This window comes from Lipotes vexillifer, unplaced genomic scaffold (genome assembly GCF_000442215.2).
Source record: "Lipotes vexillifer unplaced genomic scaffold, Lipotes_vexillifer_v1.1 scaffold71, whole genome shotgun sequence".
Classification (NCBI taxonomy): Eukaryota; Metazoa; Chordata; class Mammalia; order Artiodactyla; family Lipotidae; genus Lipotes; species Lipotes vexillifer.
This window is the reverse complement of record NW_006793703.1, coordinates 1374634-1391945: the sequence shown is the minus strand read 5'-3', so window position 1 is coordinate 1391945 and position 17312 is coordinate 1374634. Positions and strand designations below refer to the sequence as shown.

The 17312-nt window shown below is 42.3% G+C and overlaps 1 protein-coding gene across 1 annotated transcript in view; it reads right to left on the bottom strand.

Moving 5' to 3' along the window:
• Positions 1–16884, bottom strand: part of BPGM (bisphosphoglycerate mutase) — a 31748-nt gene extending 14864 nt beyond the window's left edge. The window contains exons 1-2 of the mRNA XM_007466571.1: positions 16742–16884; positions 4008–4669 (exon numbers count right to left, since the gene is read on the bottom strand). Coding sequence (XP_007466633.1) covers positions 4008–4608 — 601 coding nt within the window. The 5' untranslated portion in view covers positions 4609–4669; positions 16742–16884. The remainder of the gene's footprint in view (positions 1–4007; positions 4670–16741) is intronic.
• Between the last annotated feature and the right edge of the window lie 428 nt (positions 16885–17312).

Below are 17312 nucleotides of genomic sequence, written 5' to 3'. Positions count from 1 at the left end.
CGCGTAAAAAAAAAAAAAAAAAAAAAAAAAAATTTTCTATATAGCCTATTTATAGTGATAGGGATAGGAGTTATAATTTAAGGTTGCTTCTATTTCATTAATCTCTGAAAGTTAATTTAGTTCTGTACATCCAAATTAAAAAAAAAAAAAAAGACCTTCAGAAGAAAAGTTAAATGAAGGCTGAGGACAAATGCCTGCTTATTTCTCAGTAATCCCTGTAAACACATTTCTGCCCCATGGTCAAAGCTGTGTTTTAATTCTTTTCTTTATTCTATACTCCACATCCATGCATATCTCCTTTGTTATCTGTCACTTCCACATATTTGCCCTAAACTATTGCTTTCCAGGCCAATGTCAAATCCTTTCATCTTTAAATCTCATTGGTTAAATTATTTTGCAGCTTTAATGAGATAATTCACATACCATACAATTCACCCACTTAACGTATACAATGGCTTTTAGCATGTTCAGAGTTGTACAACCATCGCCACAATCAACTTTAGAACATTTTCGCCACCCCAGTAAGAAACCCTGCACATATTAGCAGTCACTCTTCAATCCACCCTCTTCCCCTCCACACCAGTCCTAGGAAATGAATCATCTATTTTCTGTCTATATAGATTTGCCTATTCTGGAGATTTTATACAAATATAATCCTACAATACGTGATCCTTTGTGACTGGCTTCTTTCTTTCTTTTTTTTAAACAGGGGAGGCTTTTCTTTTCTTTTTTTAATAAATTAATTTACTTATTTATTTATTTTTGGCTGCGTTGCATCCTCATTGCTGTGCGCGGGGCTTTCTCTAGTCGCGGCGAGCGGGGGCTACTCTTCGTTACGGTGTGTGGGCTTCTCATTGTGGTGGCTTCTCTTGTTATGGAGCACGGGCTCTGGGCATGCGGGCTTCAATAGTTGTGGCTCACGGGCTCAGCAGTTGTGGCTCGCGGGCTCTAGAGCACAGGCTCAGCAGTTGTGGTGCACAGGCTTAGTGCTCCACAGCATGTGGGATCTTCCTGGACCAGGGATCGAAACTGTGTCCCCTGCACTGGCAGGCAGATTCTTAACCACTGCGCCACCAGGGAAGTCCTGGCTTCTTTCATCTAATCATGATTTCAAGATTCATCCATGTTATAGCATGTGTCAGTACTTCATTTTTTTTGGATGCAGAATAATATTTAATTGTACGGACATAGTGCATTTAACTTATCTAATCACTTGTTGATGGGCATTTGGGTTGCTTCCACACTGTAGCTGTGGCTATTATGAGTAATACTACTTTGACGGTTTGTGTACAAGTTTTTATGTGGACATATGTTTTCACTTCTCTTAGGTATTGTTATGAGTTGAACTGCATTCCCCCAAAAAAGATATACTGAAGTTAACCTCCAGTACCTCAGAACGTGACCTTTCTTGGAAACAGGTCTTTAGAGAGGTGATCAAGTTAAAATGAAGTCATTGGGGTAGGCCCTAGTCCAATATTATTGGTGTCCTTATAAATAGGAAAATTTGGACAAGAAGAAGAGACACACAGGGAGAACACCAAGTGAAGATGGAGGGTTGCACTGATGCATCTACAAACCAAGAAACATTACAGATTTCTGGACTTCCCTCGCAGTCCAGTGGTTAAGCACGGTCCAGTGGTTCTACTGCAGGGGGCACAGGTTCAATCACCAGTCAGGGAATTAAGATCCCACATGCTGCACAGCGCAGCCATAAAAAAAAAAAAAAAAAAAAAAAAAAAAGATTTCTAGCAAACACCAGAAACTACAAGAGGCAAGAAAGGATTCTCTCCTAGTGTCATTAGAGAGAGCAGGACCCTGCCAATACTTTGATTTAGGACTTCCAGCTCCCAGAACTGTGAGACAATTATCTGTTTTTCTAAGCTACCCAGTTTTGGGTACTTTGTTACAGTAGCACTAGGAAATGAATACAGGTATGTACCTAGGAGTGGACCTGCTGGATCATATGGTACCTCTATGTGTCACTGTCAAGGAACTGCCAGATTGTTTTCCCAAGCAGCTATACCATTTGATTGTTTTTCAATAAACTATTAATGGTTTCAAAACCTCCCTCAAATATAGACAGTCAGCTTTTCTATGTGTTACCTTGCCCTCGACAGGTAATTTTCCCTGCATCCCTACAATGGTGGCAGTCTTCTTCACCACCATTTGTTAAACCTTCCTATTTCTTTCAAAAATAACAGTAACAAATGGTTACTGTTGGTTAGTGTGTTGGTTAAGTTACCAACACACTAATGGAAGGGGGTATCTAGAATACGCTATGGTCGGGGCTGCAGAATAATCTTAGTGCTCTAAACCTGAAGATGGGTAAATGGTACTAACCAGCAGGAAACTGCCTTTAAAAGGAGGATTTCCTAGCTGAGCTGGGGAAGAAAAGAGGATCCTGAAGGAGATGATGGCCTTTTCTTAAGGGAAGGGAATCTGGCCACAAAGAAATCTAAGTCCCATCTCTGGAAAAAAGGAATTGGCATGGAGACAGAGAATACATCTTCTGGCAGAAACTTTGAAATTCTGAATTTCAGTTTGTTGTTGTCCTAAGAGGAGCTTCAACTCTTCTTCAAACAATAAAGTACTATAATAAACCCAGTAATGATGAAGTTATATATAGATATTTAATCTAATACATGACTATTCTGAACAAGGAAGAATAATACCATTTATATAGTTGAGTAAATAAGATATATACACATACACAAACAGATCAAGTGCCATGTCTGGCCAATGATGTTTTAAATAGCCAGTAAAGCCTGTAGATTTTAGATCTCTGCACAATGAATGGAGGTCAGGTATATGAGTAACAACTTGGCTCTTGGCCATGTTATAAAAACTAGGGGGAAAAAAACACATGCTAAAAGGTTTACATTAAAATCTTATAAAGATCAGTTCATTTTGTTAACAATAACCTATTTTCACTTATTTCATGTGCAAGGTCAACTTTTTCATTTTTCACAGCCTCGTATAGAAAAGTAAAGCAGAATGAAAAGGGAATGTTGGAGAAATGCATTCTAATGCCAGTGGGCTGACTGCTGACAGTGACGATAGACAGGAAAACACCAGACAGAGCAGATCACTCAAAATGCACAATCGTCCGGGATTATTTAGTGAAGGGAGAGAGGGGAGGGAGAAACCCCCTGAAGCTGTCACTGTGCAATCACTGGTGCCCAAAACTGGTGAACTCAAGTCCTCAGAGGAGTTCATTTAGTTCATATTACTTAAGAGGAAGGTAATAACACCGTACTTTCTAGAACATAACATCAAGGAGTTAAAATAAAATTAAGGCTACTCATTATCTCCAATAAGCCATCTTTTTATTTTCCTTCTCCTGAACTTTCTCCCAGTCGATGATTAAGCCTGGTCTGGAAAGAGAAGACTGGAACAAAACAATTATTCAGGAAACCAAGGTCTGAAAACACAGCAATGATTGTTTAAAGTTGGAAGAACGGGAGCAAAACTGAAGTCTATATGATTTTACTTATCTTGAAAGACTCAAAAGAAAAAAAAATTTACCTTGCATACCATTTCTACAAAAATGTCTTCCCTCCCTAGCCTCCTCTTACCTTGTTACAACAAAAGCCACAGAATCTTTTAGATCAGTGGTTCTCAAGCACTTGGAGAAGCCCAAGCATCATTTTCAGCACCACCTGAAAATTCCTTAGAAACGCAAATTACTGGGCCACACCCCAGGCCTACAGACTGAGAAACTCCAAGGGTGCGGCCAGAAACCAGTGGTGGTCCCAGCGCTCCCTCCCTCCAGGTGATTCTGATGCTTGCTGACGTTAGAGAATCACTGCTTCAGAATAACAAGAATGTAAAAGGCCCAGGATTTTTGACTGATAGAACGAAAGGATCCTGAAAAGACTGAAAGGACAAAAGGTAATAGGGAAGGAAAGTCTATTACATAAACTGTGCATTATTAGCTTAGAAACCAGTTCCTTTCTAGATTAAGGCCCAGTAGCAACATTCAGTAAGTAGTAGCATAAAGATGGTACCTTCCAGATGTTTCAGGAGTGCCCGGCTGCTATTTCCATGAGCAGATATCAGAATGGTTTTACCACTTAATACTTCAGGAGCAATCCTTTCATTCCAATAAGGAAGGAGTCTCTCCAGAACATCCTTTAAGCTCTCAGATCTTGGCAGCTGATCCAAAGGAGTGTCGCACACTTTATATCTCCGGTCGTTGTAGATTTCGTGGTAGTAAGGATGGGACTCCTCTATGGGCGGTGGGGTCACACTGTAGCTCCTTCTCCACAGCCTCACTTGTTCCTCGCCGTGATTCAAAGCCATTTGCTCCCTGTTGAGACCGATCAAGGCTCCATAGTGACGCTCATTGAGACGCCAGGAGCTTTCCACGGGAACCCACTCCTGCCCCAGCTCTTCCAGGATCAGCCAGGCTGTGTGGATGGACCTGTTCAGGATGGATGTGAACACAAGATCAAACTCAAAGTTTAGCGCTTTGAGTTGCTTCCCACAGTTCCGAGCTTCTTCCATTCCTTCACTGTTAAGTTTCTGATCCACCCAGCTACAAAAACGGTTCTCTTTATTCCAAGCACCCTCTCCATGTCTTAACATAATCAGTTTGTACTTGGACATACTGATGGCTGAGCTTCTCTAGTGCTTTCCAATGGGCCAGTGTTCAGTGACAGCAATACACCTAGAAAGAGAAGAAACAAAAAGTATAAGTTATATTCTTCATTCAACTAACTACCTGGAGGTGGAAGCACAACTTTTCAACAGCCAGTTTCTAAAACACACTGGAATGATTCCTTGAACAGTTTTGACATCAGACATCCGGCAACTCATACATACTGTGGCACATACAGGCAGAGTCTACAGATAATTACAGGGAACCTAGTTAGTTGACAAATTTTCTGATGGCTGGGTAGTAAGTTAATTGTATGACATAAAACAACAGAACACTTCATTCTATTGGCATGCTACATTTCCACCAGATAAAAAAGCAGTTTCTGCTTACAGAAGACAGGATTTAATAGAATGAGTTGTAGGTGTCTAAAAGGATGACTCGTAGTTGGGAACTCCCAGGTCTGAGAAGCTGACTCGAGATTGAAGGCACCCTTCTCATTTTGTTTCCCCTCTGGTGGAGAAATAATTTACCAGTCTCGTCTTATTATCGAAGTTATTAAACATGTTAATTCAATAAACCACCACATTCATCTGGTATGTAAATCATTGATTGGTGGCAACTAGCTCTTCAATGCCACAGGCTACACCACATACAAGAAAATCTAAGGTTCAACATTTAAACATTAAAATGATTTAAATCAACATTAACACCCAATATGGTACTCACCAAAATAATCTTTCACCTGCCTCAAGATAGAGTTTTGGCAGGAATAAATTGGATTCAAAACAAGCTATCAAATTAAGCAGCTGAGAGATGCTGCCTGTAGAAACAGATTACCAGAAGCAGGTCTGTAGGAGTGAGAGGAAGCACACTGATAAGGAGGCCCCCCTCTCCTTCTCTCAACCCTTCAGCTGTCCTACACATGCCAGCCACATCTCAGCAGGCGAAGACTCTAGTAAAGAGGGACAGGCAACCCTAAAGTGTTTCTGAACTTCCTAAGTGAAGCTGCCGGCCCAAAGATCTGCTGGGCCCACTCTGTCCCCTGGAGAATCTTTGGGCTGGCTGCATCAGCCTGCCTCGCTCTCCTTGCAGTGGACAGATCTACACTGACAAACACTGCTCAGTTTACTTGCCCAGCGCTTTCCACCTCCAGCCCAGCACTTTCCACACTGGAGAGTAGAGATTATATGAACATCAGGGCCTGGTCTTCTGCCATTCTTGGCAACTTCCATTAACTGGAGATTTTCTGTCCCACTTAAACTGTGATTCACCCAGTTATATAACAATCAGTGACAAAGTTAATTGGAATCTAGATCTAATTTCTTCCTTCCTTTAGTAATTCCTAGAGATTCTCAAGGGGGAAAATTGTCTTTAAAACAAAGCTTCCAATTTCAGGGGAGGGCCAACAGAGGACCCAAGGGAGGAAGCAGATTGAGGTGATTTGCAAGTGGCTGAAAGGCTATAATGGTTAGGTTTATGACTTCCCTTTCTCATCAGGTAACAATAAAATTTGACGCTTTATTTAGTGCATGTGAAGTGGGGAAGCATCAGGTCACTGGAAGAAGCTGGGCTAAGGACTCAGGTGAAGGTACCTTGCAGAGCTAAGACTTTCCAGAGGGAAAGCAATGTCTCTATTCTCAGCCCAGATGGGCATCGGGTGGCAGAAGAACAGATAATGGGATGAAAGAATTGGGCAGTGTTTGGCTAGGTGATTACCGGTGCCCGGAAGAGGAATAATCATGAAACTAATGAAGCTCAAGCTTCAGGGCCGCTCACTTGAACAAACTCCTTCTAAGGCACTGGGAGAGACCAAATAATGAATTCACATGGTTGCGAATGTATGTGTGTGTGTGTGTGTGTGTGTGTGTGTGTGTGTTTAATCAGCAAAAGACACTTCTGTATTGCTTTTTTTTTTTAAAGGGCCCACCCCAATCCACTAAGTACTAGAAGTTTCAGGCCCATCAAAAACTGGATCCATGCCCACGCAACATTTACTGTTTTGTTTTCAGTGGTGGTGAGGAGGGGGAAGGAGAAAAGAGAAGTTATCAATTGTTCTCTACCTCAGCCCTTACTGTGTCTTGTCAAACAAGAAGCTCCTTAGGCTGATGAAGCTACTTTCCCTTCAAATGAAGAAGGTGTGATGGACAAATATTATGGGCAGAGGCACTTCTCCATCATCTTTTGATTATAAACTATATGGAGGCAACAAAAAAAATGTAGCAATAATATCATGAACACTGAGGCAACTATCACCAAGCTCTGCAGTATTTTAATCTGCTCTATTTGCTTACTTAAAGAAATAAAACAATTTCTGTTTCTTCCCCTCAAAATATATATATTGGAGCAGAGAAATAGTGCTACAGCCACAAGGACTCTACAAATAAATACACACCTGCGCTTTACTCCTGTGTACAGAGGGCGAATACAGGATAAGGTACCAAACTGGAGCATCTACCTCAGGTCAACAGAAAGTCCCTTCCCTCTCTCCTCCTTGCTATCAACTGATCTTTGCCATTTAATTAACTACTGAATATTCACAAAGGAGCTGTTGAGGTTTATAGTTTGCATTCTTTACAATTTAGTCATTGTGGGAGCTGGTATGTCAAGTGTCAACAAACATAACACTGTAGTCAGTTTCATTTAAAGTTTCAGGCAGATCTGTGAGGAGCAGTGCTGCAGGGCTGCAAGGTGGTAGGAAAAGTGCTGAACTGCAGGGAACACGCGCTTCTCTGATGGACGCAACTCGTGTGCATGGACAAAGCATTTGTATAATCTGGTCTCGCTGAGCTAAGGGTACCATTCTAGAACTTTTCTGGAGAACAAGAAGCCAGGGCTGCTGAAAACAAAGACTGGAGAGAATGCAAGACTCAGACCAGACAGAACCTGTGGATTCTGTTTTGTTTTTAGGGTAAATAAATGCCTTTTTTTTAATGTGATCATTTCAGCTCTTAGAAGCTCAAATGAAAAATGAAGGGAGTAGCTGCTACTTAGCTCCAGCCCATTTCTCTGTGAGACTGAGGAACTGGGGTCCTCAATCTTCCAATTCTCAAAAGAACTGGAAATGTGAATTTTATGTGATATCTAATACAAATACTAGCAACTAATTTGAATACATTTTAAAAATGTGAGCTAAACAAGACATTTCTGAGGGTAGATTGAGTCTGCTAGTGTATGACTGTGACTTAAAGAGAAACCTCCTCCAGGCCACAGGTGAATGAGGACCACCACCCCCCAGCCCCGCCTTCCTGCACCCTGGAGCTGGTCAGACCCCAAGCCTCCAGGCTCTAACACCAGCCTTCCTCTGTGGTTGTCCAGCACACTCTTTCAAAGGAGAGACCCTCTAATCCCCACGTGTGCCAGGCTTCCTTGTCCCTGATCCTCTCTTCACCAAAACTTCGCCAGTGCCCTGCAGAGTCCCAGCTCTGTAATCAAACTCCTACTCAACTTTGGACTCTTCTGGAATGTTTCCTCTAGCTCTCAACTTTAACCAAGCTGAAAATGAACTGAACACCAAACTATTCCCAGGTGTCTGCTTCTCTCTTCAGCAGGGGTGTTTGTGCCTCGTATCCTGGGGCAGGGGCTGCTGACCAGCAGGGTCCCGCTCCCTCCCTCTCAATAGTACTTCCTGTCCAAATGCCTCCATCCCCACCATCTTTTGGGCAGGTGGGGGGAGCTTTGATTCTGAGCCTTGCAATATTCAGCTGTAGCTCTCTTGCCCTCATGTATTAGCTACAAACTTCCTGAAAACTGAGTACCCTAATTAAACCCTCAGATTACTTCCTGTTGATCTTAGGACAAAGCTCAAAACCCTTAATGTGACCTGCAAGACTTTGGTTTTCTTTTATTGCCTTGAACATGCCATGTTCTTTCTGGCCTCGGGACCTCTGCACACACTGTCTCCTATACAGAACCCTCACCCAACACCCCCTCCCCTCCACCCCCACTTCAGTCCCTCCCTGCTTTGGGGGCCTGCTAGTTATCCTTTCGATCAGCTGTGTCCAATCAAAATGTAATGCAAGCCACATATAATTGGCTTTTTTAAATTTGTAATTTAAAATTTTCTAAAAGCCATACTAAGCAGCAAAAATAGGTGAAAGTTTAATAATACATTTTATTTAACCCTTTAGGTTCAAAAGATTATCATTCTAACATATGATCTATATAAAATTCTCAATGAGGTATTTTACTTTCTTTTTTTCTTAGTAAGTCTTTGAAACCTGTTGTGTATTTTATACATAAAGCACATCTCAATTTGGACTAACCACATTTCAAGGGCTCCATAGCCACACATGACCAGTGGCTACTGTATTGACTGGTGTAGCTTTAGCGCTTAGCTTAAATGTTATTTCCTCTAGGCTAGTCGTCCTCAAACTTTAATGTGCCTCAGAATCACCAAGAGAACTGGTTCAAACAGGCTGCTGGGCCCCACTTCCAGAGCCGGAATGAGTAGGTCTGGGGCAGGCCTGAGAATCTGTATTTGTAACAAGCTTCCAGGTAATGCTGAGGCTGCTGGTCTGAGGACAATGCTTTTAAAGCCTCTGCAGACTTCTCTGCCCTTCTTTCCCACCCACTGGGAAGTGGTGAGGTGCCTCCACAGCCCCCTGCTTTAGGACACTGGGTGCCGTTGTGATGGGTCACTTGTGACAGATCACTTGTTCCACATCTGTGTGCCCTGTTAGACTGCATCAAGCTGCATCAAGGTTGCATCAAGGTTGGTCTGACTCACTGCCCCATCTCTAGAACCCAGCATGACACCTGACACATACTAGGTACTTAGTAGGTGTGTTGACTGAATCAAAGTTAGGCAAAAAGGATTAGCTTGTGCCAATAAGGCTAAGGCCTGACATTTTTAGTGGTAACTACCAAAGCAAAAATAGTCAGGACCGAGACTTTAGGAAGCTTTAACTCAAGAATTCCAATGTATTTGATGGCAAAGGCAGAGCCAAGAATAATCATCCATTATATTTTTCTTTTGTTACAGTTTAGTATAACAACTAAACAACTAAACATGAAAGGCCATAATAATCTCCACAGAGAAAAGAGAGACACTGATTGACTTGTCCAAAAACACAGAGCCACTAAATGGAATTGGAGCTGCGATCCAGGTCTGTGCCTCTGACACCCGCACTCTTTCTGCATCACCACGGAAGATTTGTGAGTCTGGGTGTGAGCATCTAGGCTCACTAGGCTTCCCTTCACAGGAGAATCTCCAGTCACAGCTTGTCTCCCCAACCCAGGCAGACATTTCATGAAATGTACACAAACAAGGTGAGTATAAAGGAGCGCTCGGTGTATGACTGCTCTTGAGAAGAACCTCAAATCACAAGGTCAAGTCAGGCAATAGTCACCCCCAACTTATAATAAGGTGCCATGCTAAGAATTAAACACTATCCTGTTTAAAAATCAAGCTTTGTTTTTTTCTGTTGCTTTTGGTAAAGCTCACCACGCTGGAGTTGGTTCTTAAGGGTCCTCATTTATCCGCTGGCAAGGGTTACTGGCACTTGAATTAAGCACTAATTTTAGTCAATGATTTACTTCATACCCCCAAAGGGCCACACGGGTCACTAAATTACCATACCCCAGGGTTCCTTCCTTTTTAAAGTATGGTGTGGCTCAAAGAGAAAAATTTAGTAAACAAACATATCTTTTACATGACTCTGCGTCTCATCTTCCTGCCGCTTCCTCTTGGCTGTTTTTCCCTTCCTTCTGGCCATTACTTTTTTAGTCCTCTGACACCTAACTTATACCTTGCCCACTCTACTGAAATGCTCTCTCAAAAGCCTGCTGATTGGTTACTTCTTACTAAGTGCAGACCATCTTCACTCAGGCTTCACTCAGACTTACACTGCTTTGACCCCTCTGAAGCTGACTACTTCTATCAAGGGAAGAAAAAAATCTTCTAAGATTTTGGTGCTGCATTTCTCCCAGCTCTTCTATTGTTATGTCCCAGTGTTGAATCTATATTTTCTTTTTTTTTAAATTTAATTTAATTAATTTATTTTTTATACAGCAGGTCTTTTTTTTTCCCAAATAAATTTATTTATTTATTTATTTTTGGCTGCATTGGGTCTTCGTTGCTGCACATGGGCTTTTCTCTAGTTGGGGCAAGCTGGGGCTACTCTTTGTTGTGGTGCGCAGGCTTCTCACTGCAATGGCTTCTCCTGTTGTGGAACACGGGCTCTAGGCGCACGGGCCTCAGTAGTTGTGGCTCACGGGCTCCAGGGCGCAGGCTCAGTAGTGGTGGTACACAGGCCTAGGTTGCTCTGCGGCATGTGGGATCTTCCCAGACCAGGGCTCAAACCCATGTCTCCTGCATTGGCAGGTGGATTCCCAACCACTGTGCCATCAGGGAAGCCCCAGCAGGCTCTTATTAGTTGTCTATTTTATACATATTAGTGTATATATGTCAATCCCAATCTCCCAGTTCATCCCACCGCCAACAACAACTACCCCCCCGCCCCACCACTTTCCCCAGTTGGTGTCCATATGTTTGTTCTCTACATCTGTGTCTCTATTTCTGCCTTGCAAACCGGTTCATCTGTACCTTTTTCTCGATTCCACATATATGTGTTAATATACGATGTTTTTTTTCTCTTTCTTACTGAATCTGTATTTTCTGCCCGCCAGCAACAGTACTATGATGATGAAGACAGCATATGACACCATAGCCGCTACCTTTCTCAGAGTGCTCACCGTGTGCTTGGGACTATTTAAATCCTCAACCACCATTCTGCGGAGAAGTTACTATGATTACTCCTGTTTTACAGATGCAGAGACCTAAGAGGTGAGGTTAACTTGCCCAAGAGGACAAAGACTGTAACTGGCAGAGCTGGATTTCAATCTCAGGCTGGCTGGAGCCCAAAGCCTATACATATGCCTTGACCCACTCTGCTCCACCGCTATATTGGCACCCAAGGCTCTGTCCTCAGTCCTTGGAAACCCAACTTTTCTCACTACTTAAATTACGTTAAAATGGATGATTTATACATTGACATTCCCAAATACTCATCAGTCTACCAAGTCTGGTCAATTAACTCATTCTTCAAACGTGTTACAAACTCCATTTGAACATGGCATAATGCTAGGCCTGTGAAGAATATAGAATCCAACATGAATGATGTCTCCAAGCGACTAATGGGGGAAAGGATACGTGTGTTTATCACTAAAGCAGAAATTAACCCACATCATGAGAAAGCAGTTCATGTATATGGGAGATGGAAAAGGAGAGACTTTTTTTTTTTCCTGTACACGGGCCTCTCACTGTTGTGGCCTCTCCCATTGCGGAGCACAGGCTCCGGACGCGCAGGCTCAGCCGCTCCGCGGCATGTGGGATCTTCCCGGACCGGGGCATGAGCCTGTGTCCCCTGCATCAGCAGGCAGACTCTCAACCACTGAGCCACCAGGGAAGCCCCAAGGAGAGATTTTTTACTTGAATAATGCTTCATGGACATGGCACTATTTAAGCTGAATTTGAAAAGATGTTTAAGAATCAGATTTATAGAAAAAAGAAAAGGAATTCCAGGAGGTTTAAGATTCAGATTTATAGAAAAAAGAAAAGGAATTCCAGCCTAAGGGAACAGTGAGTAGAGGGCAAGGGAATAGGTGTTTATGGAGAAATGGTGAGCCATTCAAACTGGTTTGCCTAGAACAGTCTTGCTTTAGGCCTGTTTTCCCAACATACTTATTATAGGGCCCCTTTCACACTTGAAGGTCCCATCTGGAAAATTATATGACCACCTTAAACTAAGTATAGGGTATAACAAGGAAGTAGGAGGAGACTAGTCTAGAAAGATAAGACTGAATAGTGGCCCCAAAAAGGGCCTTGTGCCAAAGAACGCAGGTTCTTCTGTAAGTATTGGGACATCATTAAAGGGTTAATAATGTGTATTTTAGGAGGATCAGGCAGAACCTACAAGTAAGAAAGATGGGAAAACCAGGGATTTGAATATTTGTGAGGCTTTTGCAACCATTCTGGTAACATTTAATGAAGACCTGGACAAGCATAATGGCTCTTGAAAAGGGGTAAAGGAGATGATGTGAAAGACACTCCAGCTTAGCTCAGGTGGGGGCCACGTTTTCTGTAAAAGGCCAAAGAGTAAATTTTTTAGGCTTTGTGGGCTATGTGGTCTCTGTTACAATTACTCAATTCTGCTGAAAGCAGCCATAAACAATGCATGTATGAACAAATAAGGCTGTGTTCCAATAAACATATTGGAACTTTTTTGTCTTTTACATATGGACAAAGAAATTAGCATCTCATATAATTTTCATGCACATGAAATACTGTTATACTTTGATTTATTTCAACCATTAAAAACCATTAATAGTTTGTGGACTGTACAAAAACAGGTAGTGGGTCAGAAGGCCTTAATTTGCCAAACCCTGGCCTAGCTGGGATTATTCAGATCTACTAATCACATCAGCATTTTGAACCTTTAAGCATCCTGTCATGGGATAATCCCAACATTATAAAATCACCTGCTTTCATTCTTGGCCAGAACTGCAAGTGCCTTGAATAATGGAATCCCATTCATAACTGTTTTTATCCCTCACAGAAGATAGTACTGAGCACATTTAAATCAGTCTGAGTAGTTTATTTTGCTTCATTGAATTATTTAATAATGGGTTCAAGATAGAAGAGGGAAAAAATTATTCATCTTGTTAACCAGCTTCAAAAAATAATCTGTCATTTTGACATGCATTACTGTTATTAGACATCTTTATAAATGCTTCACACTTCAGGTGAATGTATACCTGCTCAGGAATGGGTGCTATGGAATTGCCTTGGCAAAAAAGAAACAAATAGGCAATTTGAAGAAAACACAATTTGCAGGTGACTCATATTTTCAAAGACCTTTTGAAATATATATACATATATGCATTTTTTCCCACCTAAATTGGCGACAGGGTAAAAAATATCCTTTCCATAAATGTCACCATAAAATCAAGTTATGTTTCAAGATTAGCATCCTTTTGGCAAGGTAGGGATGGAGAGGGTGGGTAGGTAGGTAGGAGACTGGTTCACATCAGGCCATTGCATTTACTTCCAGAATCTCTAGGTAGTATCAACAAATGTAGCTAAAAATCTTGCTGCTGCCTCCTACACCTGCTCCTCATTAAACCATATAATTTCACGTACCTCTCCCTCACCCACCATAACTGAGTCTCGTCCTCTCTCCCAAACCAATGCTCCTGGGACAGTGCTTCCTCCTTTCCTCAGGTGTTTGAAAAATAATAATGTCTAATACTCTAGTATGGTAACTCATGAACAGGTGGGGGAAATTATAGGATAAAGTCCAGTCTAAACACTTAGTTTTTTACTGTTTCCAAAATTGAGTAAGAAATGTGATCAATGATATAATGTTGAAGTAATATAAAATAAGGCATGCAGAGCCAGAGTTGCTTTGAGCCAAAGCTTACCCTTAAATATTAAATATTCAAATCCTACCCTAGACCACTTGGATGTTTTCCCTGGTCCAAATCCTCACTACATACCTTTGAACAACTCTTAACCTCCACTGCATTAGGGATCTAACTCTATAAAGATAGGCTGGCTAAATGTGAGGATAGGAAAAAGAGAGGTTAACCGTGTTTCTGATAGATTAAAAAGGAACAGTGGAAATGAAATCTGGAGCTCAGTTCCTTAGGGTCTTAAAATATGCCTTTCCCCAAGCCCAGCTCATTACGAAAAGTTCAAACATGAGTATATCCAAAAGTACCTATTGTTCCATAATCTATTACTTTTCCTAAAGCTTTATGGGTACTGTTCCATTTGTGTTTGCATTATAAGAACAACTCTTTACCAGGAGCAAACACTATTACTTACAGGGGTTTTCCAGACACTATTACCCTGTCATTCTCCAACTTTATGCCAATTAACCACTTGTTACAAAGGTAACAAACCATAGCAGGTAGACCCCTCTTCACAGGAAAGGGACACACATGTGAAATGACATGTGTGCGCCTGGGGCATGTGGCCTGTTCCAGCCTGCGTGGTATCACCGATGTGCACAACACCCACTCATGACACCTCCTTCCTATCTAATTACTATTCTCAAGGGGCTATGAAGTAGACTAGATGAGAGCATGGTGAAGTGTTCTACCAAAGAGTGTGAGGTATTCTGGGTTGAATGGAGCAGACTTTGACTAACACATGAACACTGACACAGACCTCAGGTCCTTGAGAGTGATCCTGACTTGCTGATGGTATGAGCAGAAGTAAAAGCTGAGAATAAAGCAAAATGAGGGTGGCAGTAAGGAGAAAAGGTTAAATTAGACAGTGGAAGTAGGAATGCAATCAAGTGTTGTTTCAGGAAAGAGGCGTTGCCAGTAAGATACAGTCCTAGAAGCATACCAAATACTAAGCAATATTCTACAATCCAAATGCTTTAGTGAAGTGGCTAACATTTATTTTACATTTTATAAACTATATTTTATCCATATTTGTGGCCAAGTTTCAGTTAAAGAGTTTTGTTATTAAGTGATACTTTTAGTCCTATTTCCCCATATAAATATCCCTTCACACCAGATTTCATTCCAAGGATGTTCAAGTGACCTAAGAGTTCAGACACTGGCGTGTCCTCTGTGCTCTAGGCACCTGACACACAAAGATGAGGGCATGGCTGAATTTAGATGTCATTACTTAAAATGAAACGTGCCACTTAATTTCAACCAACCATAGGAGGCAAAAGAGGAAGAGAGACTGAAAGATCTACCCGGACACCAACAGTGGTTGCCTCTGAGTGATGGAATAAAGGATGACATTTTCTGCCACATTATACTTCTGTACAATGTTCATTCTGGACAGCAGCCAAATTTTCTACAATGATCCACTTGGTTTGGTTTAAATATGGACACAAAAGAACAGGTATTACTGTTGTAGCTGGGAACTTTTATTTGCTAACAGACTGGTTAGGAATTTACTGCAATGAGATTTTGGTGATGTACTTGTGGTGGAAAACGTCTAAGGATCTTTAGTTTAAAACAGACTTTGAACACAGGCATGGACCTTGGAAATAATCCAATGCGACATCCACTTTTTAAAGATGTGAAAATTAAGAGCCAGAGAACTGAAATGATTTAAGATCACACAAATAGCTTCAAGACTAAAACCCAGGTGTCTTGACTGCCAACTCAGAGCTCCTTCCACGACACCATTTGTTTGAATTATGCTTCTCTCAACCCCACCACAATTGAGTAGCATCTGTGGTGTGTGAGGTGCTACAGGAACACAAAGATGGATCAAACCTAGTCCCCTGGCCTCAGGGAAGACAGTTTTAAAATAAAAGACAAAATCACATGTGTTCTGCTTTCATTATAGAAAACCCTAATAGCTACTGGTGAAAGATAGCATTTGATTTTTTTTTCCCAAAAGTGTGCATTCAGTCAGTTAACATTCTGGTACCACTCACAAGCTATAAAGCCTCCATAATTTGGAAGGGAGGTGGTAGGGGAATGAGAGTTACAATAAGTTAATTAATAACCAATTATCCTTAAAACGTTAACTGTGAACTCCACCTTCCATTACACATTTCTACTGTCCTTCTCCAGTAATACGGCCCCCATCCCTTCGAAAGGAGAATAAATACACTAATTTTTTCATTTGTAGTGGTTCGAAGAACCTGTGATTTAGCTCCAGACTAGAACCCTCCATAAACCATTGCAGATATTCACCTTTCTCCTTTCATGACGTTCAAGCTTTTTCTGTCTACTGAGACTTTTTGGGCCAGGTCTGCCATGACCCTCAATATAGTGGCACAGCCCTGAAAACACACGGAGCTCCCTTCCAGTAGGAGCCCTACTATTGACGGGGTTCTGTCACCCCGTGCCTCAGACGTCCAGGGGAGTTGAGTTCATCACTCCCTTCAACTCCTGTTTATTCTTGGCGTCAAGGTACCTCTACCAAGCGGAATCCTCCTTTCGGCTGTCAGACCAGAGAGGCTTATTCTGACAAAGGGACAGCTGAGCGGGACCTGGGGGATAAGTGAGGGTCGGAGCTTGAGGGGTGGACGTGCGAGTGCCAGACTCCCATCAAAGACTGAACCCGGGGAGGAAAGGAACTGGCCCTCCCGCACGCCAAAATAAACCACCACATCATTGAGAAATGGAAACGTTCGCAACAGCAATATTAAAACCACTCACCTGCAAAAAGGCCACCAGCAGCAGCCGCTCCTCGGAACCGCCGAGCAGCCAGTACCTCCCAAGACTCATCACTGCTGCCGGCATCGACTCTCTTTTCTAGCCCCGGAGCCAGAAGGGGCAGGTCCTATGGCTCTGACTATTGGAGGGTCAAGCTGTCACTCATTCACAGCCCCACCCTACTCCCAGGAACAGGTCGAGGTCTTTTCCGTTTTTCAAATCCCCGGCGTAGAAAGTAAGGCTCTGAATGGCTTGCTGAGGAGACGAGCACACTTTCGGGCCAGTGAGGAGCTAGCTTTGACGCTAGTGGGCGGGCTTCTGCCTAGGGAAGTAGAAAAACAAAGCCGGGAGCGTCGCCACGGCAATTGGAAAGCTTCAGGAGCTCTTAAGCGGTCGAGGTGTTAGAAAGTGTTTGGCGTCGTGAAGGAAATACCTGCCAACGTAGAGAATGGTCGACGGAATCTTGGAAGTGAGGAGGTGATGCCTTCCTTTACTCTTGGGAAACTGCAGCCGGCGGATGAAGGTGGGCACTCCTCGCGGAGGAAAGCTCCTGCTTTCCTCATGGTTTTAAGTC